The 26,607-nt window shown below is 36.7% G+C and overlaps 1 protein-coding gene across 1 annotated transcript; it reads right to left on the minus strand.

Annotated features, from left to right (window-relative positions):
* Nucleotides 1-5,123: 5,123 nt before the first annotated feature.
* LOC134316732 (3'-5' exoribonuclease HELZ2-like) lies at nucleotides 5,124-26,607 on the minus strand. The gene is made up of 20 exons (XM_062997162.1): nucleotides 25,649-26,607; nucleotides 24,790-24,973; nucleotides 23,106-23,213; nucleotides 22,863-22,995; nucleotides 20,880-21,321; nucleotides 19,536-20,177; nucleotides 18,655-19,447; nucleotides 18,492-18,567; nucleotides 14,916-18,396; nucleotides 13,453-13,538; nucleotides 13,210-13,344; nucleotides 12,588-12,743; nucleotides 11,964-12,108; nucleotides 11,707-11,823; nucleotides 11,358-11,547; nucleotides 11,132-11,266; nucleotides 10,311-10,523; nucleotides 9,957-10,110; nucleotides 8,377-8,544; nucleotides 5,124-6,152 (listed from the first exon to the last, which is right to left on the minus strand). Exons 1-20 carry the CDS (start codon nucleotides 26,605-26,607, stop codon nucleotides 6,040-6,042), a joined length of 8,430 nt encoding a protein of 2,809 aa, XP_062853232.1. The 3' UTR covers nucleotides 5,124-6,039.

The following is a 26,607-nucleotide window of genomic DNA, read 5'->3' on the forward strand; positions in this document are numbered from 1 at the left end:
GAACTAGTAATCAGAGGGTTGCTAGTTTAAGCCCCACCAAATGCAAGTTGCCAGCCTCTGAGCAAAGTCCTTAACTTACTCAACTTACTCAAATTGTATTCAACTGTACGTCGCTTTGGATAAAAGCATCTGCTAAATGCCACACATGTAAATAAAAATCTGGAGATATTAAACTATTATAAAAGTTGTTAAATTATTATGTCATAACGTGATAATAAACAATACATTTCAGATAAACAAACAATGCAATAATGTGTGCCAAAATAAAATAGATTTGCTAGAAATAATAGACTAATTAAAATATAAGGGCTTAAGATTATTATTGATAGCGCTGACATGTTTCTGCAGGTTAATTTTACAGTTTAAGCTGCTATAGCAACAGACAGTGACGCTGATCCCAGTTGCTGAAAAATAAATCCTAAGCTCAGAGAAATGAAGAGTTGTTGCATAAGTTGATTTCTGGTATAACACCCAGGTCAAGCATTACAGGAGTGTAGGCTATTTGTACTTGTGTAGGTGTAGCTTGGTTACAACCTGTTATTATTTATGTTTATGGGTGATTCTTCAATTGCGGGCTCTTTTTACCATCTTATCTTTTGAAAAATAAAATTAGTAATAATTTAGTTTCAATTATGTCAAGATAATGCTTACATGCTTTAGAGCAAATACTTAATGATGGCTACAATTGAGCTTATATAGAATTTTAATATTTCATATTTTTTTGCGAAGTGGCATAGCAAAATGTCATTATGTGTTGGTAATGACGTGTTGCGGTAATGACAATTTTTACTTTTTTTAAGAACAAAACTAGCTAGGCCATGGATTTGCTAAAGCTAGTCAACAGCTAGTACAAGATGCACTTTAAATACATATAAATAATGTGTAAATTTCTTATTTTTTGGTAAAGTACTGCCATATTGATGTAAATGGTAATGATGCTGAATAAATATACTCTATGATCAGGTGGAATACATGATTAAATTACATGATTAAATAACATTAAAATGTCAATCTTCTCTCATGGCTGGCATGTGCTTCCTTGCGAGTCTTTGTTTCCATGGTTACAACATAAACAAGTGTTACCTTCAAATGATTCCCTACAGAAACCATACACTGTTGCGGTAATGATGATAATGTTGCACTCTAAGAAGTAATGTGTCATTTCTGGCCCCTTTTTACACAGACACGTGTAAAGTAACTCCAATAGTTAGTCTACACATTTATGTGTAGAACTGTGAGAAAATACATTGTTTAAAAATATACATTTATTCAATTTTACTTAAATTTGTTGGATAAAATAATGGCATTTATGACTAAAAACATAGATTATTTATTTCACATGTAAGATTTAAAATAAATTAATAAATAAAAATATGCGTTAACCAATCACATTTCTCCTATCAAGTACTGTATATCTGTGTTGCTTTTCTGTTCCTATTGAGCAATGAATGTTCTGTTAAACCTGACTAGTCTTTCTTTTTATTGGTATTATTTATCGTTAGCCAACTGGCTAACCGTTAATTGGACTTTTAGTTTGCTCAAAATGGCACCAAAACAGACTGACTGGATAAAATTACCTCAGCAACCCTCTGTTTGTCGTTTTCTCAAGGTAATTTACTTAACTGACTGTGATTACAGCGATTGAGTAACATTATTTAAGTTAAATCTCATTATGAGAAGCGAATTTTAATCATTTTAACATTTGTTTTAGCTTAGTTTAGCTCAGTTCGTTTTACTGAATCGGTTCTTTTAAATCATCCGTTTAAACGAATCGAAAAACTGAATCGATTGATTCATTAGTGGTCCTAATGCAGTTGGTTCGGAAGTGCAGAATCGGTTCGGAAGAATCGGTTCCTTAAATCGAATCGTCAGCAACATTGCTTATTGTTATTAGCATTAAAGTAGTAGTGGTGGATATATTTAGGGTAAAGCACAACCCTTCCAAAATGCATCATGCGATTTACTTTATTCTGGTAAAGGAAACAGCTTGTATGCTGTAACTGTAGCTTTCAGGTGACTTGTTTAATAATTTGTTAATATTTTGTATTGTGATTACACAGTACCTTGTAATGATATGTTTTGTCTTTCTTTTAGGACAGAGGAGCAGTCGTTTTACGAGTTTTTGCAACCATCTTTAAGAATGGAAAAGAAAGTTCAAGGAAGATATATTTTGTACATTTACTGTTAAACTGTTTGATCTTGTTTTAATGTATTGTCACAAAAAAGAATGTTATTTAAACATTTGTAATATTATACAGTAAAATAAAATGGCTACATGTGTATTCGTCTTTATTTTACCCATTTTCTTGATTACACATAATCAACACACATTGTGTGAGAACAACACATTGTGTGTGTTAAGTATCCTAACACGGTGGGTGTGCAAAAACAGGATGACACATTTACTGTGTTTAAATCAACACAGTATGTGTCGTCCCTGAGCACACTCCGTACATGTGTTGAAATTCCACACAGTGTGTGTCGTTTTTAACACATGACTTTTTAGAGTGTGGGGACAGTAATATATTGCTCAAAAATATGCATAGGTTGTACAAATCTGGAAAAAAAAAATTACATTTTGTTTCTTTTTAAGTTATTATAAAACGCATATTGTGATTTTTATAATGAACTGATCACTTTTTAGCATTTTATTGGAGCAGAGAAGTTTTAAAGTCTGGGTTGGGGACAAGACCAAAGTAGCAAAATATTGATGTTTAAATCATCATAAAAAATGGAAATCATAATTACTTTGGTATGTAATTTTTTTTAGTGATGCAATGAATGATCTTTTTAATACCTAAAATATTTGTAATATTTTGTATTAATACCTAAAGTATTTTTAACACAAATTTATAACCTAGGGAAGTAAAAGTTCCCACAATTGAAGAATCACCCTTATATGGAAGTACAGAATGCAGTTCTGTATTCTTAACTAATTAAAATGCATTACAATCAGCCCCGGTTCTGGACTGCTTTGCTTGGGGGGGCAAAGACACAATTTGGGGGGGCAATGCCCCCCTCAGCCCCCCCCTAGCCCCGGTTCTGGACTGCTTTGCTTGGGGGGGCAAAGACACAATTTGGGGGGGCAATGCCCCCCTCAGCCCCCCCCTAGCGCCGGCCCTGATTACAATCATTTTAAATAGTTTACTACTTTATGCAAAAACATATATTTACAGTTAGCATTATCATTAAAGATTTTTATTAAGAAGCAATTGTTCATTGTAAACAATGAATATAAACTGTGTAAAACAATAAAAAAACCTCACTTACCTTAAGATTTCATTTTATTTATTATTTATCTAACATAATAAGCGTCTAGTACGAACTGTTGATGAAAATGAACATCCTGTCCTGCTGCTTCCGTGAACTGCTAATAGAAGCCCTCCCAGTGTTCAAGCGACCAAGCCAGTTCAGACTTAGCTTTCAGTTTCACTACTGTGGAAATACAACACTCACTTACTCACACACACACACACACGTGTTTTAGTAATCGAAGTAACCTGTAAACCGTGCATATAATGCATGTCTGTAGTTTATTTACTAGACAGAGTTAGAAATGTGAATGTAAACAAATGAAAATTATGAGGCATCACAGAGTGGAAATATTAACCTGGAGCAGAGGAAGACTGCTGTTTCCCAACACCAGCAAATATATTTAAAAGTGTACTAAATTAGATTTCGACCAATGATAAGGCTTGTATTTCAAGCACACTGTGTAGGGCATAGTGTGCGGATTGAGACGCAGCCCTCCAGCTTGCCACCTGCGGCTATGTACTTTCTTCTTAGTGAGTGATCTAAAGAAATTGCTTCCTCATACTCATACAAGATTTCATTTTGATTATTTACTGAGCTGTTTACTCAAACCGTCACATTGCATCCTGATCTTCCTGCTTCCTAACATCACAAACATTTTAATGCTAAGATAATTCAATGTTTGTTAAGACTTGCTTACAATGTTCAAAAGAAGAGAGAGAAAGTAATTCCCATCATTTGTCGTGTTCTTTTATGAAAGGAAAGACTCACCAACTAACAATTATTTATTTAATATGGTGAGAAAATCAAAAGTGTGTTCTCAGCTGGGGGCTCTCTAGCACCAACCTCCAAGCGTCAGGAAAAGTTACAACAAAAGTTACAGAGCAGCCCCGAAAGTCTCCAGGTGAGGGCTTAAATATCCATAACCACACCCATAGCCCATTTGTCCATTTCTTCTCATACCTCTTCCATGGGCCCGCTGCCAGTTCCTGAGCGCTTCTCCTGTCCTTGTTTACACCAAATATGGACTTCCTCTGGTCTATTGTCACTTCATTATCTTACACAATGTTACCTGACTCCACTTATCCTATACTGTACATTCTGACCTAGCACATCAAGTGCCTCCCAGCTGAGAATGGTTTATCATAACAACTTTATGATTTATCATAACAACTTTAGTGTCATAACGACTTTAATGAACACACAACTTGAATGTACACACACACCCTTGTGAAAAAGTTAAATTGCCATGGTTGATAGTGCCTTTTAAGGTGATGGTAGCCTTTCAAAACCCCAACAGTCCCCCCTTCCCATAAAAAAGCATACATACTTAAGATTTGTTAAATAAAACAAATCTCTGGGGGTAACTTAATTTTTGTTGCACATGAGAAGCACTGGTTTGGGCTTTTATGTCAGTTCCTGTGTGTGTATGCATGCATGTGTACAGTATATGCACCAATAAATGCTTAAGTAGTTTTAAATGCAAAACCTAATAAAACATATTAATAAACAATTTACTTTTTTCAATTTAGGCCTGCAGTCACAAGATGAATGATAATTAATCAATAATTCAATCAACAGCAGAAAACTGTCCATTATCTTAGAAAAAAAAATCTAAACAGGTTTCTATTGTTTAACGCATGTCTAACACTTCAGATAAAATAGTTTCAATTCTTAAGATCCAATACTTAATTAAACAAAATTTAGTATAAAACTCAGTTAACAATGCTTAACATTATTTATGGGTCTGCTCCCAGGCCTGTTGAGAGTGGTAGGTATCACCTTTTCTTCCTGGAAGGGGTATAAGTTTGGAGGTGCCAGCATTCATCAAACAGGTGCAATTTCTAACAGTAAAAATTACTATTGCTGGATTTTAAATAAGAATTTTATTGTCTCCTTTACCATTACATTATCACATACATATTATAAATATTACATTCAAAGACAAGTTTAATGTAATTTGTTAAAGCAAATGAAGTAAAACTATTATCTTTACCAAAATTATTAGTTTAAAAAATGATCAGTTAGTGAATGAGCTTTCAAATTTGCAATAGTTTAGGAAAGTCCATTTCCTGTTCCAGCATGTACAAAGCAGGGTCTATAAAGAAAAGCTTATTTTAAAGAAACTGCAGTGGCCTGCACATAACCCTGACCTCAGTCCTACTGAACAGATTTGGAATGAACTGAAACTCGATTGAGGCTTTCTTGACCAACAACAGTGCCCAACCATACACATGCTCTTTTGACTGGATGGGCACAAAGTCCCAAAGACTCTTCTAAGAGGTCTTTTCAGAAGAGTGGCTGTTGTTATAGCTGACAAGAGCACACAGAGGTTACTCTGTTTTAATATTATAGGATGTCCAATATGCACATGGTCAGGTAGAAATATAAATAAACAAAACATTAAAAAAATTACAATAATGAACTTTACATTTCACAATTATTTTATAACTAATGTGTTAAGATTGTGCGTGCCTGGGTTTGTGTGTGTGTGAGAGAGAGAGAGAGAGAAAAAGATGGTTTAAAATGCCAGGTAAAAATATTTACAGGTTTCAGGTTATATATACACAGTGAAGTTTTACTAGTTAATTTATATTTAAGTCACAGAAATAAAATGCACTCATAATAAAATTCTCCTAAGACTGGTTGTAAAATATAGTAACATAATACACAAACCCACAAACCCATCATTAGACATTCCTTGATAACAAATATTATATTCATCATTGCAGCAACAACTTAGCAAGACCTGCTTCAGGTCTGCACAATCCTAGCAGTCCTGCTAGCTCAGAAACGTGCAATCTGGATGTTCTGTGCTGGATCCACCACACAACCTTTGTCTTCATAATGCTTCAGAAGTTTTCTCCAAAGTTTATTGCACTGAAGCAAGTCCCGATTCCCTGTGAAAATATGTATGAAACGAAGCTTTAATTTTGAGATTTGACTAGAGCACTTATAGGCTTTGGGTGAAATGTGTGTTCTTTTTTTTTTTTTTTTTTACTAACAATTAATTTAAATTATATTAGTAATTTTGTAAATAAATAATTAGTAAATAAACCAATACAATTAATATTTTCTATTCAGCTTTACATCAAATATTTAGTGATATTTAGTGCCATTTATTGGGTTGTAAGTTAAAATTCTCTCCATTGACTACAACATTGTTCTATTCCCTGAAACAAAGCAAAAAAAAATCCTTCTCTGTGGAAACCAATTGCAAGCAAAATATTTGCAATTTTGCTCCTTTGCTCATATTTTCCACAGAGACTATTTAATACGTTGTTCGCAATAATACAGGCGTGCAGTACACTAAAATAATTACATTATGGGACTGCTACTGTGAGAATATTTGATGGTGTGGCACGCCCTCTTGTGGATCATAGAATACAGTTCATGACAGACACGTCCACATACGTTTGACCATTTAGCGTACATTAAATTACATTTCAGTTATTGTTTGTACAAATATAGAAAATGATGCAGTTTGTAAGTAATAAAATCAAATACAGCAAATGTAAAGTTATAGCTCGAACCAGGTCTTGAGATTTATGTTCCCTACATAGTGCACTAGATTGTATATTAGAAAAGCATTTATGTTCCCTACATAGTGCACTAGATAGTGTATTAGATAACGCATTCATGTTCACTACATAGTGCACTAGAAAGTATAACTAGATGAAGATTTGTGTTCCTTACATAATGCAGTAGATAGTGTATTACATAATTAATTATGTTCCCTACATAGTGCACTAAATTGTATATCAGATAATGGATTTATGTTCCCTACATAGTGCACTAGACAGTATATTAGACAATTGATTTATGTTCCCTACACAGTGCGCTAGATTGTATATCAGATAACGGATTTAATACACGGTCGGGAAAAACGTCTGTGTCGCCTGCGTGCGCGTTTGTGTGTGTCGCTCTTGGCCGCTCGTTCTAGATTCCGGGAGATTTTATCTGACTTGCGGGCATCAGGGAGCCGCTATGTATATGCGGGAGACTCCCGGAACTTCCGGGAGACTTGGGATGTCTGCAATAGTAAGGATCAACCCACGTCCTCAGGACCCACAAACAGTGACCGATAGTAAGGATCAACCCACGTCCTCAGGACCCACAAACAGCGATCGATAGTAAGGATCAACCCACGTCCTCAGGACCCACAAACAGCAATCAATAGTAAGGATCAACCCACGTCCTTAGGACCCAGAGACAGTTACCGATAGAGTAAGGATCAACCCACGTCCTCAGGACCCACAGACAGTGTCCGATATTAAGGATCAACCCAGGTCCTCAGGACCCACAGAGAGTGACCAATAGTAAGGATCAACCCACATTCTCAGGACCCACAGACAGTGACTATAGGTGAGGATCAACCCAGGTCCTCAGGACCCACAAACAGTGACTGAAAGTGAGGATCAACCCACGTCCTCAGGACCCACAAACAGTGACTGATAGTAAGGATCAACCCACGTCCTCAGGAACAACAGACAGTGACTAAAGGTAAGGATCAACTCAGGTCCTTTGAACCCAGAGTGACCAGAAATGAGGATTGAACCATGTTCTTAGTACACACAATAAGTGACTGGAGGTGAGGATTAATTCAGGTTTTTTGGACCCACAGACAGTAAACTGAGGTGAGAACCAACCCAGGTCTTCAGGACCCACAGACAGTGACTGAAGGTAAGGATCAACTCAGGTCCTTTGAACCCGGAGTGACCAGAAATGAGGATTGAACCAGGTTCTTAGTACACACAAAAAAGTGACTGGAGGTGAGGATTCATTCAGGTTTTTAGGACCCTAAAAATGAGGTGAGAATCAACCCAGGTCTTCAGGACCCACAAACTGTGACTAAAAGTGACGATTCTTTGAACCTACAGACAGTGACCAGAGTTTTTAGGACATTTAACCCAGGTTCTTTAGACAGAGAATAGAGTTAGGGATTGACCACAGTCCTCAGGATTCTCATATTCATTTGAACCTGGTCAGAATAAGGGTTTGTCCACAGCCTTCAAGGAAATTCCAAGCAAAGGCAGGACTACACCTTGGATAGGGTTCTAATCTATTCCAAGGTATTAGTGTATTTAGTCATAGGTTGCATTCATGTTTATGTTTATTACTCACCAATAATGCACAGCCCTTCTTGGGCTCTGGTGATGCCCACATTTACTTGGTGGGGATCGATTACAAACCCCAGTTTCTTTAAAAGCCAGCTTTTGGTTGGTTCCTTCTCAATTGCCGCCTTAGGACAAGAGCGAACTGTTGTCAAGATGACGTATCGCCATTCACTTCCTGTAAAAAATTTGTTGAAAACATGTTTTTAAGTACATTTAAAGTTAGAAAAGTACAATATAATTGTATTGTTTCATACCTATTTTGATTTTTATATAGTTTTAAAGAAATTCTGATATAACACTTTAGTTTATTTTACTACTAGTAAGTCAAGTCTCACTTTAATATTGTACAGTGTTGAAAAAAAAGTAATTGTCTCTTCCTAATATCAAGTTCAGGAGGCTATATTGTCATTTTAGCTATATACACATACATATTGAAATGAAACAATGTTCCTCAGAACACAGTTGCAAACAGCAGAAAACATACAGTGCAGACAAAAAACATTGTAAAAAAGCAAAGGCTTACACAGACATTTTTTGGACCTAAAAAGTAAAGGGACAGGACCAAAAGACACCTGTAGTGTTGGTCAGTACACGCTGCTGAGAATATGTAAAGTACAACTATGTAGAAAAGTGATGTAATTTGTTTTTAAAATTCTTAATAAATAGGGTTTTAAAAAGTGCAGAAACTTGTGCATATGTGTTACAATGAATTGTTTCAGATCCCCATACAAAGACCTCAAACAGAACATGAGGGTTAAATCACAAAGGCCTTTCTAGTATTAAAAGCCTGTTTAAGCTCCTGCCCTTGATTGTCAATAAAAGTCAAGTTGGGACTTTAACTAGGCCTCTAAAATTGTTTTATCTTTTGAGCTATTCAGAGGTAGACTTACACTTTGGGTTCAAATTGTTTTTTTCAGTGCATAGCCCAAGTGAGCTTTAAATAACAGACTTATGACCGGACATGTTTCTTCATGAATGTCTGATCATTAGCCCTCATCAGTCCATACATTGTTATTATTGTTATTATTATTATAATTATTACTTGATACAGTCTTGATAAAATTTGTGGTAGATTTATGTGAACATTCACAATTTTCAAGTTCTTTCCATAAAGATAAAATACCAGAGCCTTATAATTGTAACCCTTTCCAAACGTATATATTTTAAAACCGGGTGTAGGATAGCTTGTTTTTCCTCAAGTGAAGTAAACAGTTATTTAAAAAAAACAGTTTTGTGTTTATATACAGCTTTTCTCTTTGTCATATTAAATTTTGTGTAAAAACCTTATACTTACCTAAATAAGTTATGCTAAAATAAAAGAAATCTAATCTTTTTCATGGCACTTTTTCAATATATATTGGGGGCGACATGCAGGATGTAAAAATGGGTAATTAATAATAGTCAGGATATTATACATTAAGGCTTAATCTAAAGGAACAATATGTAGCATAGCAGTCAATGTTTTAATAAATTTGTTCATATTATTATTATTTTATTTAATAAAAAAGGTAGGTTTATCATAAGTAACTGTTTAAAACCACTGGAGAAGAAAATACTACAAAGACAGGTGACCGGTATATTAATTACCTTGACTCTTCATGATTGTATTGACTGTGATGTTTTTTATGTTGTGTTCCGACAGGATATCTTTGATCTTTTTTACCTGGGCGTTGTATGGTGTTAGGATAGCAATGTCCATTTCTTTTATCTTAGCCCTAATCAGAGACATTGCCATTCGCACCTAAAAGAGAAATTGTTAAGATTAATATCAATTGGATTTTCACTAGGTGTTAAGTAGCCAAAATATCAGAAATATGTGGACATTGTACCATCAGTACAGATAAAAGTTAAAACTTACTAATCGTAAAAATACAACAAATACAATTAAAAGATTCACACTTTACTGCTATAGTTGAATAGTTCTCTAGATCTATTTCTTACCACTTCATTGGCTTCTTGCAGGTTTGCTTTTGAGTTTTCGTTTCCTCTTTCAGTTGCGACCACTAGACTTTCTTCTTTTCCTTCAACATGGCCAAAGATGATGGATGTTGGTACATGCAATCTAATCCGAAAAACACTTGGTCTGCATCTAGTTCCAGTCTTCAGCCTTCCTTCATAGAACTCTTGAGAAGGAAATTCACAGATGTCTTTTTGCTGGAAAAAAAAATGTTGTAAGATTAAGCGGTAAAATAAAATTTGGTTTATGCCCCCAGGCCCCCCCCCCCCTTCAACCAGACTAGCTGTTTCCAATTCCAAATCGCAATTTCCTTGTTGCAGACTAGCATGTATGATATACAGTCAAATCCCTTTAATTAGAACTGCTCATTAGCATGGCTGTTTTTCAGTGAGGTGTTTAAATCAGCATTAAATCAGCATTAAATCAGCATCAGCATTGTTGTGTCTTATCCACTCATACCAGCACAACACACACTAACACACCACCACCATGTCAGTGTCACTGCAGTGCTGAGAATGACCCACCACCCAAATAATACCTACTCTGTAATGGTCCTGGGACGTGACCATTAAAGAACAACATGAAAGTGGGCTAACAAAGCATGCAGAGAAACAGATGGACTAAAGTCAGTAATTGTAGAACTACCAAGTGATTCTATATGGTAGGTGGAGCTGATAAAATAGACAGTGAGTGTAGAAACAAGGATGTTGTTTTAATTTTATGGCTATATTATACTGGCTTTATACTGTATATTATTGGTATATTATGATTATGAAGAAAGCAGATACTAAATTACCACACTTACCATTCTGTACTGAGTATCAAGCATTAGTGCTTTTGTCATGTAACGTTCAAACAGTGATGTTTGCATTCCCAGTCTCCCCAACAATTCACATTTAACCACAGGCTGCAACTGCTTGTGATCACCCAGTAAAACAATCTAAAAATATAAGCAATTATTATCACAGTGCGGTTGAAATGTTATTACCAAACTATTGATTAAAGGTAATAAAAGTAACATTAAAATCTACCTGCTTAGGTCTGTGTGTGACTAGAGGAATGAAAGCTTCAGGCTCCGTAGCCATGGCACACTCATCAATGATAATCTGTTGAATGAGAACATCAGCCAAGACAGGATTCGATGCAGCAGTACAGGTGCAGAGGATTACGTCATGCTTCATTAGCTCATATTCACGAGCCATTTTTAAGCATTCCTTGTAGCTGTTAAAACAATATGCATTTTACTGTAATAAAAATTCATTTTGTTACACAATCTTCCAGAAAAAAACTCTTAATTCGTTCTCTTTATAAGCATTTTAACACACTGTAATTACTAGTTGTTGTATATTAATAACAATTTTTTCTTATAAAAATGCTTACTTTTTTATTTCTTCTTTTGAGAGCTGCTGGCATCTTTGCATTTTACTGTCAACTGCTTGTATTTGTGATGAGAAGGGGTTGTCAGGCATTCGAATCTTATGATGCAATGTAATGTGCCTACAGAAAACACAACGTTCAGAAATTAAAAGCAGTAGTGCTAGCGTTATGTTTATCATATTACACATAGCAAGGTGCATTTTGTAAGTGGCATTAACTAAATAAAATATACTATGATCATTTTTTTTATTCAGTAGTACCTGAGATCTTGGTTTGGTGTTTCCACTCTTTTAGAATGACGAGAGAGTCTCAGATTGCTGCCTGGATAGGGAAACTCCAGAATCTCCATTTGATCACTGTAAACCCTAAGAGGCTTCAATTTATGTTCAATTTTTAGAAGTTGACCTGCAATATGCATTTAGCATAGTGGTTGACAATAGTAGAGAGAACATTAGTGATGTAACCAAATTAACAGGTCCATCTCTAAATGGCTAAATGATATGAACCTACTAAGATGCTATGGCAGGCATAAACAAGCACTTCAAGCTAAGCAAAACCTAAGCAATTCTGAAAATAAGAGAAGCAAAGGATTCCAGTTATTTTAATTGTTTTGTCGATATTTAGCAGCAAACTAATATTTATTAAGTTTAATATTTTTAATAATAAATAATTTGATCGTTTAAAACTTTTTACACTCTCATTATCTCATATTACATTTTGCATAAAAATATAAAACTTTTGTGACAAATATGCAAAATAAACAAAATAAAGAAAATCTGAACACTGTTTGGCTTAAAATGTATGTGGACAAACCCAGATTGTAATGGAAAAGTGGTTATTTAAGTCCCAATGACATTCTATCACAAAATATTTAAATAATGTACCTGCAACCACATCAACGGATTTATTGGATGGACCACAGTACAAAATACACCTCTTCTTTGGGCCTTTCTCCACAGATTTGTCCAGAGGAGAAAGCTTTTGGTTTTCTTGAAAGAACCAATACACAATGTGGACACCAACCACTGTTTTTCCAGTCCCTGTTACAAAAATAAAACCAGATTTACGTAGAGATAGAGGAACAGCTTAAACTAAATTTGTTTCCACCCACATGTAGACCACAGTCTCTTAAAAGATTCTCCACAGAACTTAGTTTGGGCCTGTGAGACTACCCAGGGCTTAACATTGAACCATGTGTTTTTAACAGGTGCATTCAACTTTTTATAAGAACACAGAGAAGTCACCAGCTGTGGTCAATTATACTAATTAATAAAAATATTATTATTAAAAGAACATTTAACTAAGTTCACCATACATTATAGTGGATTCGAAAAAATGATTTAAATGTATTTTGGTTAGAAGCAAAAATATTGTCTGGATGAGTGGAATATACATTGTTAAATAGTAAGCAAAACATGAAAGTTACAAGATATGTCAGACTAAAAAATAAATTTAACAATTTAAATTATAAAAACACTTGGGTTTATGTGTGTAAGTGCCTCTAACCTGGTGGTCCTTGGATAAGCGTGAAATCATTGTTTAATGCTTCCCTTATAGCACTGCACTGACTGTTGTTTAGCTCAGGAAACTGATGGTTCCCAATTTCAAACCTGGCAAGTTGACATGTTTGAATTTTAGGTCCTAAAAAGAATGTAGTGAAAAAATGGGATGAGATTAGAGCAAAAAAATGTGTACCACTAAGATTTTTCTAGTTGCTTAGTGTGTATAAAAATAGTAGGCGTGTCTCACCTTTGTCACGTCTGTTTTGACCAGTGGCAATTGCTTTTACAAGACTGTTAGCTTCTCTAACATTGTCAATGGCAGCTTCTTTGCGTCTAAGGTGAAAGACAATTACAAGACAATTTCTCAAAAATACATTTAAATTTTGTAATATTTTAATTTGTATGTAGCCTGAAACATTTGGACATCCCTGGTCAAATACCACGCTTTATTAATTTAATCAAAATTTAAATAATTGGACATATTATTCACAGGAAACAAACATTTTATTCCACAATTATTGTTTATTTGCTGAATCTAACATGTTGGTAAAAATGTTCACTTTGTATTTTATGTTATAGTTGTGTTTAGTTTGTTTAATGTAGCAAATGCAAATAAATTGTGCACTAAACTACCATACATACATTCTATATCAGAGTGATTGAGTTGCTCTGAAGATAATGAGATGAACTTAAGTGCAGGCAACTTAAATATATAAAAAAATATATAACCCAAGACAATTAGAAAAAAAACTTACAAAATAGACTTAAAAGTTGAGAAATGTATAAAACAAAACAACAAAGAAATGAGCAGCCAGAAGCAGGGCTTGAACAATGGTTGTAGTGTGCTAATGATGAGCAACTTACTACTAGTTGGTGTTAGTTACTGTGCAAGTTAGTGTATGGCTAAAGGAGGATTTGTTTGTTTGTTTATTAGGATTTTAACGTCGTGTTTTACACTTTGGTTACATTCATGACAGGAATGGTAGTTATTACACCAGGTTCATCAGTTTACAAGTTTATATCGAACACAGTCATGGAGAATTTAGTATCTCCAATTCACCTCACTTGCATGTCTTTGGACTGTGGGAGGAAACCAGAGCTCCCGAAGGAAACCCACATGGACACAGGGAGAACATGCAAACTCCACACAGAAAGGACCCAGACCGCCCCACCTGGGGATCGAACCCAGGACCTTCTTGCTGTGAGGCTAGTGCTACCCACTTAGCCACCGTGCCGCCCTACCAGAGAGGAAAACTCAAAACAGTAAACATGAAAAGCAAAGGAACTTGGTTTCAACTCAACCAGATGCACAGTTCAGTAGCAGTTAGCAACCCAAAAGCTCACTAAAGCCAATAAGGAGGAAAACTGAAAAAGCAACTGTAGCAACCAAAGAAAGCTTGAGAAGCTGCCATGGCAACCATAATAAACTTGAGAATTAAACAGAATTGCAACTGAAGAAATCAAAAGCTGCTACTGATTATCCTGGAAACAAGAGAGGGAAAGAACAGTGAAATGGTGAGAGAGTGGTTGTGACACTTATAAAGATGTAGGAAAAAATCACTCTTTGGGTGCAAGGTATGCACTATAGTGTAGTTCTCAGTGAACCCTGCACACAACATGTTATTTACAAAATTAGCAAACTTTGCTGGAATCTGACTGGGGTGTCCAAACATTTGCATAACACTGTATAGAATGTGTGATCATATTTACACATCTGGTAGAAGTTTTTGAATCAGCTCCAATGTAAATCTAGCACTTTCCAAGAAGACACACTGTGGAATTTCTGCCATGGGCTTGTGGTTAATACGGAATTGAATCTTCATAAAGTCCTTCTTTTTGAACTCTTCTTCATCTGAGACATTTGTAACTATTCCATGGGCTATCCAAATAAGACCAGGTAAACTGGTGAGATCCACATGTGGAGATTCTGTAGAAGGGTTTTTTAGGTTTGTACCAAGATCTTTCTGATGTATCCTCAACCGAATGCAAATGAAACAGTTTTTCAAGTTTCCCTCAATGGCCCATTGAATTTTCTTCTCCAGAGGTAAGCGAAAACTTCCCTGAAGGGAATCCTTAACATGGAGGAGTTTCCATTCCAGTTTTACGTCTTCAAGAACAATGCTCTCATTTTCTGCCACGGCACTTGAGGCTGACTCCATTTCACACAGTGGTTTCCATATTTTCTGATAATCCATGTATGTATTGTATGATGTCTTTGTGGAGTGCAGAGCATATTTTGAAAAACACAATATTGGATTTCTTGTGTGTTCAATGCAGATCTCAAATTTTGGGTTTACAATGAGCAACTGAACTGCTGGCACCATAAGCCCCCGATTTGTGTCAGTGCCTAACTGGACCTTAATAATTTCACCCTTCTTCAATTCCAGTGACAACTCAGTGTAATGTTCCCCTTCGGTATGGTATGTTTCTGTTTTTGAGGCTGTTACAGAAATTTGTGTTTTGGTTCTCAAATCTTTACTCGTTTTTATTTGTCTTATCAGTTCAAACATGAGGTTCCAGTTTTCTTCTCTGATTGATGCCAGCAAGGATTTCCAGTGCCCACTGGGCACAAGGGTTGTAAGAGAGTTTGCTTGTCGTTTTTTGAGTTCATTGTGGATGCTGAGATTTGTAAAAGAGTATACCCTTCGCTCCCACTTAAGTTTCATACAATCATTTGTTTGATCATGTAATGGTTGATCTGCCAACTGAAGATCCTTATACATTATGCCAACCGTTTCTCGAATGGAGTTTTTGTTTAGAGGAAATGATATCCTGAAGATGTTTCCAGTGGGGTTGACCTCAACAACGTAAGCCATCTTTTGGACATTTTGTGTAGACAGCTGTGACGCTAGACTCAAAGCATGTGATTTCGTGTCACATACAGTTTGATCTTTGTTCTTTTGGCTAAATTCAACACAGCACACATCAATGTCATGTGACGTGTACTTAACGTCAGTTTTATCAAGTAGAGAAAGAAGAAGTCGCTGTACAATGACATCTATATAGCGCCGGATTGGAGAGGACGCCCAGGTGTAGCAGTCCAGCTGTAAATCATAGTGGCCGATCCGTGACAGATGAGATGAACTGGCGCGCAAGACTTGCGCTTTGTGAATGAGCCTCCTAAGGTCAAGTGCAACAGGAAGAAGCTGTGGATGAAGGTCATCAGTTGTAATAAGATCAACTATTCTATGAATATCTTTCTCCTGTTCTGCAATTTCTAGATTTTTCAAGACTGATGTCAATATAGGGAAATGTCCAGAATCAGAACTTGAAACCTCATTTTCAGTATTTTGGTTTTGTTGCATCATACTTAGCTGTCCATGCACTTTAGATGACAGGTGAATCGACATTGAAAGCGAGGCAAAATGTTTGTTTTGAAAAGTCTGTAGCAGATCTCTGTCTGGTCTGTCTTGGCATCTGAGAGGAGCCAGGCCTCTGGTGTTACTGTCAAACAGAAACCTATCTGCAACAGTGTGGTTGAACATGATCATCAACTCCTCCACCAGTCTGTGAGATCGTCTACTTCCAACAACTTCATCTTCATCAGGCGACTGGTAACACCAGTCTTCTTGTTTTCTGTCTTTTCTGTGAACCTCGGCGAAGTCGCAAGCAATGGCAAGACAGCCCTCCAAAGTGTCAAAGCTCCGTTTGTTGCCAGATGCTTTTAAAATGTCCTCAGCAGCTTCATATGATAGTTTCTTTTTGGAGCAAATTACAGACTTGAAAAACCTTCTGTTTTGAATTTGATGTGTCTTTTTGTCTACTTCTGTCATTAATGAAATACAAAGCCGATCACATCCAGGAAGTAAACTGAAAATGTTGGCCATCAAGTCTTTTGGGAACATATGTGCCGGATTAGCTTGTGAAACATAGAAGGTAGTTTCTTGCTGTTGGGCGAATTTGTCCAGTTCACTACCTTTAGCCACAAAGCTTGCAACATCAGCAATATGAACTCCTATTTCATAGTGCTCACCTAAATCTCTCACACTGATGGCATCATCAAGGTCTTCAGAAGTTGAAGGGTCAATTGTGAATGTCATCAACTTACGGAAATCTTCATGGTGATTTAAACTTGGAGGAGTATGTACCAAATTCTCCACCTCTCTTTGAACAGACTCCGGAATAGTCTTGTTTAAATTGTACTCACATCTGAGTACCTCTAACCCTTTCTCTAAAGTGGTAACTCTTGGGAGTTCCTTTACAGCGATCCCCAAAGGATGATGGAAATGCCTCCCCCACCTGAGCAATTTGACAACAAAGAGGTTCCTGCGGGCTTCCTCATTAATTTTGATGAATTTTTCAACTCCATTTGTCTCAGGATTTTTTATAGCAATGTGGTTTGGTTTGTCCTTCCAAAACGGTGTGTATATTTTAGGGATACAGATGCTTATCGGTGTCATTACTTGATCATCATTGCAGTCAATTGTACAAACAAACTCTCTGAGCAGATTTTCTTGCTTAACCACTTCAATTACTTTTCCTGTTGGTGGGAATGTCTCAGAGGACAAAATCTCAACAATTACCTGATCTCCAGTCATTGACTGTCCCACATTTTTTTTTCCTTTGATGTCTATCTTTAAACTTGGCTCATCAATTGGCATGGCAAAACCGTGGTCATACCTGTCCATTATTAGTTTACAGGTCTTGTGGTTCTGCTTTACTAGGAGTGGTTGAGGTCCAGAAGGTGTGCTTGCCTTGTTATATCTCACCACATTGTTTTCAAAACTGTCAGTCTGTAAAACTGGAAACTGTCCGTCTTCTGTTAATTTTATCTGTATGTCATTTTTCTCATCCAGTAGCTCTTTTAGTATGGGGTCCTCATCAATATCGGATACTTCTGATATGATTGATTCACTATCGTTGTCATCACTGTCATCTCTCTTAGCTTGAATAATGTTTGAAATCTCCATAAGTTCTTGATTTAAATTGTCCAAAGTGAACTCATTGGCAAAAGCACTTCCTGTTTCACTGCAGTGATTTATGTAAGATTTCCAAAGTCTCCAGCATTTTCCAAAATAAGGACAGCACAGAGCAGTGGCATCTCCTACAACTATCACTTGAGACTGAGCTCTAGTCATGGCTGTGTTCAGCAGGCGAACGTCATTGAAGAATTCAAGACATGGTCTCTCGGTTATGTTCAAGCTGTCCTTGGTGTGGACTGTAGTTATGATGATAACCCTATACTGTTTTCCTGTAAAATAAAAAAGTGTAGTGATGTAAAGAATTATGATTTAAGTACCTAATTAGTATCCCCCACCAAATACATTGAAAACATATTTATCTTACCTTGAACATTTTCTGCATTCTCCACATTGACAGCATTCAAGTTGTACTGTTTTAATTTATTTCTTATTTCAATTACCTAAGATAAAACAAATAAAGGTAAATTTTTATTTTGAATCTTATTAGTTACTTGTAAGAGTTTATATCAATCAAGTCTATTAGTTACCTGACTCCCCTGGGACAGAACACACACTGATGCTAAATCTTTAGGTTGCCACTCATTAGGCCATTCACTAAGTAATTTCAAGACGAGATTAACAACTATTTGAATTTCATCTGGATTGCAACAAGACATGGATCTTTTATCCAAATAGCATTCACCCCTGACATGATAGAACTGCAGAGCATTTTGATGTGGATGTGCAGGTACGTTTCCTTTGGCTTTGATCCCATCTGTCTTTCCAACATAAAAATGTTCGGACACAAAATCCACAATTTCTTGAGTGGAGCGGTAGTTTTCATTGAAGATTATTCTGCTATTTTTAGCAGTTGTTGTGTTCTCTGCTTGATAGTGATGAAAGAGGCGATTTAGTAAAGTATGGTCTGAGCTTTTGTCCACCCCCACGGAAAAGATCTTGGGTCCCATCTGCATGTGATCTCCAGCTAGAATTACTTGAGTCTTCTCCCCTGCTAAGCCAATAGCCATTAGTGCCTCACACTCCAGCATCTGAGAAGCTTCATCGATGAATATGTGACTGAAGTAGTTTGATGGTAGTTGCAGGTCATGGAAGTATCGTGCCATTCCAGTTGTTGTTATAATGATTCTTGCAGCATCTAATGTCTCTCTGTCAGGGAACTCAAAGTACCAATGATCCTTGGATAAATGACAATATTGAAGAGTGACATCATCAGTAGCTCTTGGTGAACTTTCCTTTGCCTTTATTCTTAAAGGTCTAACTGGACGATCAGAGGTTAGTGCACTATTATGGAAATGGTCACTAACATAGAGATCTGCAGAGCTAAAAAATACAAACAAAAAGTCTTAATTAAAACTATATTGAACAAAAACACTGAACATTAGTTTTAAGAAAAAAAAAACATATTTACCTGTTAGTATGTGTACAGATCAAGATTCTGGCTTGTGGCTGCTGCACAAGAGCCAGTGCAATCTTAGCAAGAGTAAGTGTCTTCCCGGTTCCAAAAGGTCCATATATCAGCAATGGTGCCACACTGCCTTTGCGGTCAGAAGCGCCAAGGATAAAGTCCATAGCAGCTTGCTGCTTTTCATTCAGCTCACTTGGACATGACTTGTTTGAAACTGGAACCTGAACATGCCTGTCTCTTAGGTCGGGCAAAACCCTTCTAAGGTCTGGTAGCATATCAACAGCCTTGTGCATTTCACAGAACCATTTGCGGTCCAACTGGAACTGAACCTCCATCTCAGCTGATGCATCACTCTGAAGTTGTAGTTCATTACAGCAGTCTCTTGAGAGATTTACATTTAGTTTAGATTCCCCAATGACATCTTTAAGAATCACAGCCTCATAAACACGCTGTGGTGCACAATCAGGTCTCATCAGGTCCACAAGGACTGACTGAACATGTCTCTTTAGCATGTAGCCCTCTGGTGTATCAGGAGCAAGTGAATAAGAGACAGGTATGCTGCCAAACAGCTCTTCTGAAATTTTCAAGCCAGACCAATCATCAAACAGCTGTTTTTTAAAAGACATGGTCCCTCGTAGATTAAGCCTAAAAAATGTTTTGGGGCAGACAGATGAAATCATGGTTAACACAAACCATAACTAAAATAAATATTAACATGCTATGTTTTTGTAAGAATATTACATACCTACACAATGCAGAAAATAGATAACACTTTATTACATAGCTTAAAATTTTTAAAGGGCTAGTTATTATGAAATAATTTATTAGTACAGCTGACTCAGCGGTGGTGCCCAGTAAACTAGGGAGTTAGAATGAATATTTCATAAATACACTGGAGAGGCTGCTTACTGATGTTATAAAGGCAACCCTGGTAATAGAGAGTAAAGGTATAACATTGAAAGATGTGATGTAATGCTGCCATGCCCTGTTTGGCTTAATCAAGCTCTGGCATCCAATGCTATGGGACAAATCAAGTGTGAGTCAGTGCTTTTTAGGTCATTAGGATAGCCTAAAGTCCTATACACCTTGGCATAGGCTACACTACAAATCGTCAGTTGCAAATTATATGAAAAGTAGCCCTAATCAGAGCTGGCAGCTTTAGCAGTACCCTGGTTTTATTCTAGTAACTTTATTCTAGAATAAAATACTTAAATCACTATTAAATTCTACTGTAATGTAGGTTAGGGTTGCCAGTCTGCAAAACTAAAAAACTACAGTGATAAAGAGCATTAAATCTGTGCATATTATCTGTGCATGTCTAAGTACTTAGCTGAGCTTAAAATGTACCTGCGAACCAGCTGAGCTTGTTCCATTTCTTCCTGACAGAGAAAGCTGTGCATTTTTTTTTTGTAGTTCTGCTGGTTGATCAGGTCAGCACCTATCATCACTGTGCCGAACTCTTTTCTCTCTGTGTAACTGTACTTTTTAAAAAGTTCATTGTCTGATCTCATCTGATATGGGACAATTTCCACAGTTCCCTCATGCCAGATAACTGGCAGCTGCTCACTCTGTTGTGTATTTTTTGATTCCAGCTTCCCGATAGATGAATTAGTACCCTGTTGAGTTTTCTTGTTGCCTTGATTTCTCTCAGATTGTGGACCACAGTCAACCATTCCAACACTGACATTAAGTTTTTGCAGCAGAACTGGCCTCATGTCAAAATCCAATACTAGCCATTGCTCATAGACTCCTGAGCGGTCACAGGTGAAGGAAACTGTAATTTCATAAACTAGAAAAATAAATAAATAAAATGTAAATAAACAAATAAATATTGTATATCCATTTTAATGCATTAAACAATATTAATATATAGCGCTGTTGAATATAGTAATTGTCATGTTTGTTACTGCGTATTCGTCACACTGCATTATTTTAGATCATTAGAAACACTGCAAAATTTCATATATGAGTTTTGATTATGTTGTGATCAGGACTTTAATGAGGCTCCATCAGCCTCATATTTTAGACATTTAGATATGTTTTTTTTTTATCATTGTCCTGCTCCATAATTTAGCTATCCTTCAGCTTTTGCATACAAATGACCTTACATTAACATACAACTATAACAAAAATGTTTAAATCAAAAGTGGAATTCATTGTTTTTTCATGATGGCCGTGATTGCAGAATTGCACTAGCACTTGGCTTAGAATATGAACAGTGTAAAACATGATGTTAAAATCCTAATAAACAAACAAACAAACAAACAAACAATATGAACTGTATTTGTGACAAATATGTAATAACAACAACAATCAAAAAAGTGTACCCCATTAATCAATCATAAAGGATAGGATACTCAAATGACCAGATGATATTTATTTATTTATTTTATTGTATTTTTTTACCCCTTTTTCTCCCCTTTTTAGCGCATCCAATTGTTCAATTAGCATCGTGCTTCCTCTCTGTCTATGCCGAACCCTGCCCTGACGGAGGTGATTGAAGCTAACCCGTATCCCCTCCGAAACACGAGCAGCAGCCAGATGCATCTTTGCCACCCACACATTGACGAGTTTGGCGCCACCTAGCATTGCATGCGGAGAGACACACCCTAAGGGCACCCTCTCCCATCTCTGTGTAAGTGCCTCCAATCAGCCGGCAGAGAACGCAATCGCATTCTGACAGAGAGAGACCCACATCCGGTTCTTTGTCCCACCCCCCACATGAGCAACCGGCCAATCGTTGCTCATATAGCCACTCAGCTTCGAACCGGTAAAGGCTGGATTCGATACCACGCTCCTAGAATCCAGCCCTGGTTGCAGCGCGTTTCTTTTTACCACTGCGCCACCTGAGCGGCGATGACCAGATGATATTTGATGGATGGAACATTCTCATTGAGAAAAGAGCTTTTAATAAAATAGGTAATTGGAAAAAGTCTAAAAGCGTTTTTATGACATTCAGTTCTGAAGCTCTAGTCTCCAACGGTCTGCCTACAATGAGTGTTAATAATGTATGTGTTCTTCTTAAAGATTAAACAGAATTTTTAAAATAATTTAATCCTAACAATGCTGCTGCACCTGATACACTTACACATGTACAATACACACTACCATCTCATTACCACACTATCACCAGTGCAGTGCTGAGAATGGTCCACCACACAAAAATTATCTGGTCAGTGGGGGTCCTATAAGGGTGATTTTGAATTGAATTAATAAATAGGATAAGGAAAAGTGTACAGAGCAACAAATAGGCCATAGTAAGTAATTATACTACAAGGTATATCTATATGCTATATGGTGTGACTTTTTTGTGGATTCTAAATACTTTACCTATGTTGTTCGATGTTTCAGATTTCTGAAACCAAACACCACTTGAATATGAGCGTTCTTCATGCCAGTTCTCACCCAGAGCAAATGTCGCTCCTCTTTCATGTCTCAGCAAAGCAACTACATGCAAAGCTGACTAAATGTACATAAAAGATTTAATCAGTTATTTCAAAATATAAAAAAAAAGTTCAGATAATTGACATCTCTTAAAGTAAAATTTACATTTTAAATAGAAAAAACACAAACCCTTGATGTTATCTTGAATTTCCATTGATGCGATATGTTTTCCTGTCTTACGGAAACCCTGAGATCAGAGTCACAGCTAACCGATACACCTGGGAGAGATTCCTTCATCTGTAGACACAAGCGCAATAAAAAATCTATAAGTACATAATATTAATTAAATAATAATAATTTGGTTTATGTTGATAAGAGTGCACAACGCTTTTGCTGCAGATTCATCAGCTGCACATTAATACTATAAACCTTGTTTCACCACATTCCAATAGTCTTTTATAGGATTGAGATTCGTTGTCTGGAGAGGCAGTTAATAAAAACACTTTCAGATGACTAATGCTTTGTGATATGCTGCATTTTCTTTCTGGGAGTAGATGGTAATGAGCAACAATGAAGCGTAGCATTCAGACAGTTGGTATTTAGAGGGGCCCAATGCAATGTGAAAACAACATTCCCACACCAATAAACCATTGCAACCATGCAAAGTTTTACTGATCCTTAACTGTCCAGTTTCCTGTGTAAACTGAAATGACTCTTTTAAGTACAAAAAAGCTCAAACTAACTAGTTTTGGACCTTGGTCCTTTGCATGTTCTCTCTGTGTCTGCATGGGTTTCCTTGCAAGTCCGGCAAGGAAATTCATTTAGGTCAGTTGGAGCTACTAAAAATACTAAAAAAGTGTGTGTGTGTGTGTGTGTGTGTGTGTGTGTGTGTGTGTGTGTGTCTGTGTGCCTGCCCTGTGATGGACTGGAGACCTGTCCAAGGTGTATCCTGCATTTTGCCCAATTAATTAGAATCAACACAACCCTGACCAGGATAAAGTGGTGGCAAGCCCACAATGAATGAACTCAACTCAACTGAATCAACTAATTAACAGTAAAATCATTTAAACCAGTGTATAATTTAAGACAACCATTTGAGCAAACAGATTTTTTTAATGTTAGTAAATTTTAGTGTAAAATATACAGTTCCCTTCAATATTATTGGCACCCCTGGTAAAGATGAGTGAAAAGGTTTATAAGAAATTTACCTTTTGGTATAAATGGTAAAAACAATCCAACCTTTAAATAAAGTAAAATTATTCAAAGAGAAAAACAAAACAAAACCATATGTGTCACAATTATGAGCACAGGAGCATACTGATATAAAAACAGCATGTCCAAACTAGTCTTCTCTTATAAGATCTTATATTAACCTAAAACCATTTCTTTTTCCAGGGTCCTAGGTCCTCCTTTCCAAATGATCTGTTGTCATGGAAGTGGCTAATTGTACGTAGTTTTGACAGTACCCATGACTATAATCTTTTCTGTAACTCTACAAAAGTAATCCCTGGGTATTTTTTGCCTCTATTACCATCATCTGCACTGTGCCTGGGCACAAAACAAACTTGGGTATTTTGTCCAGGCAAGTTTACTATTTCTTTTCCATGTTCAAAAAAGAGAATTTGACCTCAGTGAAACAGGAAGTCACAAATTACTGCTACTAAAAGTTCCTAGACACTTTGAAAAGTCTTTGGTTACACTTTGTTGATAAGAATTTGTAGGGGTGCCAATAATTTAATCTCACGAAAAATCACTAAAAGGAGTTTTCTTATAACCCTTTTTACTCATCTTCATCAACCTGTAAAATCCAGTCATAGCATTTATGTAAATGTTAAGCATGCAGTAGAATAAAAAAAATGCACAGTGTACATACAATTACTTCTTTGTTTTCACTCTCCCTGTATTCTTCTAGTAGACAATCCTGGTAGGACAGAAGACCCTGATCTAGGGCTGCCTGTTCTTTCTTTAGTGCTGCTTTGCGTCGATCTTTCCATTCCTTAAGTTCCTCCTCACTGTGTGCTCTGACGCAAATGCTGCCATATTCACAAGTCGCCAATCTGTGCAAAAGCAGAGATGAGATGATTAGATTTGGTCCCTCATAATGGTTAATCCAAGGCTATGGCTATGCCACCTTTAGCATCAACAACTGCAACTGTGTTTTTAGGAGATTTGATGATATGCTCAAATAATTGAGCATGACCTATACATTCAATGGCTTGCCACAGCATCTAAATATTCAAGTTCAAGGACTTTTTAGGCAAGCCATACAAAATAGCATTTTCCTGCTTTGTGCTTGGGAAGCAAAAAAGGGGGAAAGCAAAAAAGAAAATTTGGGGCATTGCCGACCCCAGCCCCCCTTACCCACCCCAGCCCCCCCTTCCCCACCAAGGGAGCCTAATCTTAAGTCAGTCATTAGGGTGCTGCTTTTGGTGAAGGGTTTCTTTTTTTTTTTTTTACAACATCTGTTTGCCCATAGTTATGAATACCTTGCTTGAAAATTAAAAGTGTCCCCTGTGATCCATGTCATCATATTTATGGCAAGAAGTCAATGTATTTTATCAATGATTTAAAAAATAAACCACTGTGGACTAATCATCATAAATAGAATTTATGACATGAAGTCATTATGTTTTTTAAGAGTTTCATAAACAATAGAAATACCATTATTAGGTATACTTTACTTGTGAGCCACACAGCACTATACAACCATGTGGACTAAACTTGCTTCCTACCTTCGACACATCCTTAGAGCTTTGCTTGTTAGTGGTGGGTCACGATATCTCCATTTGGATGTTGAATCATCAAAGATCAGTTTCCTGTGTTCCACGCTAAAGCAGTGATTCATAAAGTCTTCATATTCTAGGAACTGACATTTACAAACATAACAGTAGTGCTGCTGATTTTGCTCTTGTGTCTGCAGCATCTGGGCAGCATGGACCAAACTTGGACGATCTAGACTCTTTCTACTCTCTGACCTCCACACGGCCATCTCTATTTCACTATGGGCAAACCAGCAGCCCTGAGACTCCTGCCCACATGGCTTTCCATTATCCACGTACCTACATAACCTCCAGTGTTGAAATGTACGCTTGGGAAGGGGCCTGATCTCATCGTAAACCACTCTTTTGTGCTTGTCTTTACTTCGAAAGACAAGAACAGGTCTCCACTTATGTTTAGATGCACATGTGCCTGACACCTTTGTTGAGATTTTTTGAGGGCTCTCGCGGAAGCAGGTTTCACAGAGTTCAACAAAAGCTCCCTGAAATCTAAAAAGAATTTCTTCAAGGTCATCCTGCTCATTAGGAGATGTTAAGCTACTGGTTATGAGCTTGATGAGGCTTGAGTGCTCACGACCTTCCGTTTTCATAAAGTTCCACACTTTAGCTTCTTCTTTGCTTCTTGCATATGTACATTTATTTTTATGCAATGTACAACCCCTTTCCTCAGTATAGTGGGAGCAAACTAGATACTTTTCTGGTACTGGAAATTCTGGCCTTGGGTCCACTAGTTTCCATTGTTTGTTTTTATCTTTCTGTCTGACCAGAAGAATGTTTCTAGAGCATTGATGAGAAAGTTCAATTAGACTGAGTGTTATCTCAGTCTTCCGTTCACAGCACTGACTACAACAAACATGTAAATCAAGTGTTTGTTGTAGAATGTGTAACTTGTGGAAATCTTCATTTCGAGGCAT

The sequence above is a fragment of the Trichomycterus rosablanca genome, chromosome 6 (assembly GCF_030014385.1).
Source record: "Trichomycterus rosablanca isolate fTriRos1 chromosome 6, fTriRos1.hap1, whole genome shotgun sequence".
NCBI lineage: Eukaryota > Metazoa > Chordata > Actinopteri > Siluriformes > Trichomycteridae > Trichomycterus > Trichomycterus rosablanca.

What these genes read in the sequence shown, in the direction of transcription:
- LOC134316732 (XM_062997162.1), bottom strand. Translation starts at nt 26,607, where the DNA reads ATGCCTCGAAATGAAGATTTCCACAAGTTACACATTCTACAACAAACA. An exon ending in TTCTGTCCCAGGGGAGTCAG is followed by an intron (nt 18,568 to 18,654) that starts GTAACTAATAGA and finishes GTTTTATCTTAG; the next exon opens with GTAATTGAAATAAGAAATAA. An exon ending in TACAATCATGAAGAGTCAAG is followed by an intron (nt 8,545 to 9,956) that starts GTAATTAATATA and finishes AATTTTTTACAG; the next exon opens with GAAGTGAATGGCGATACGTC.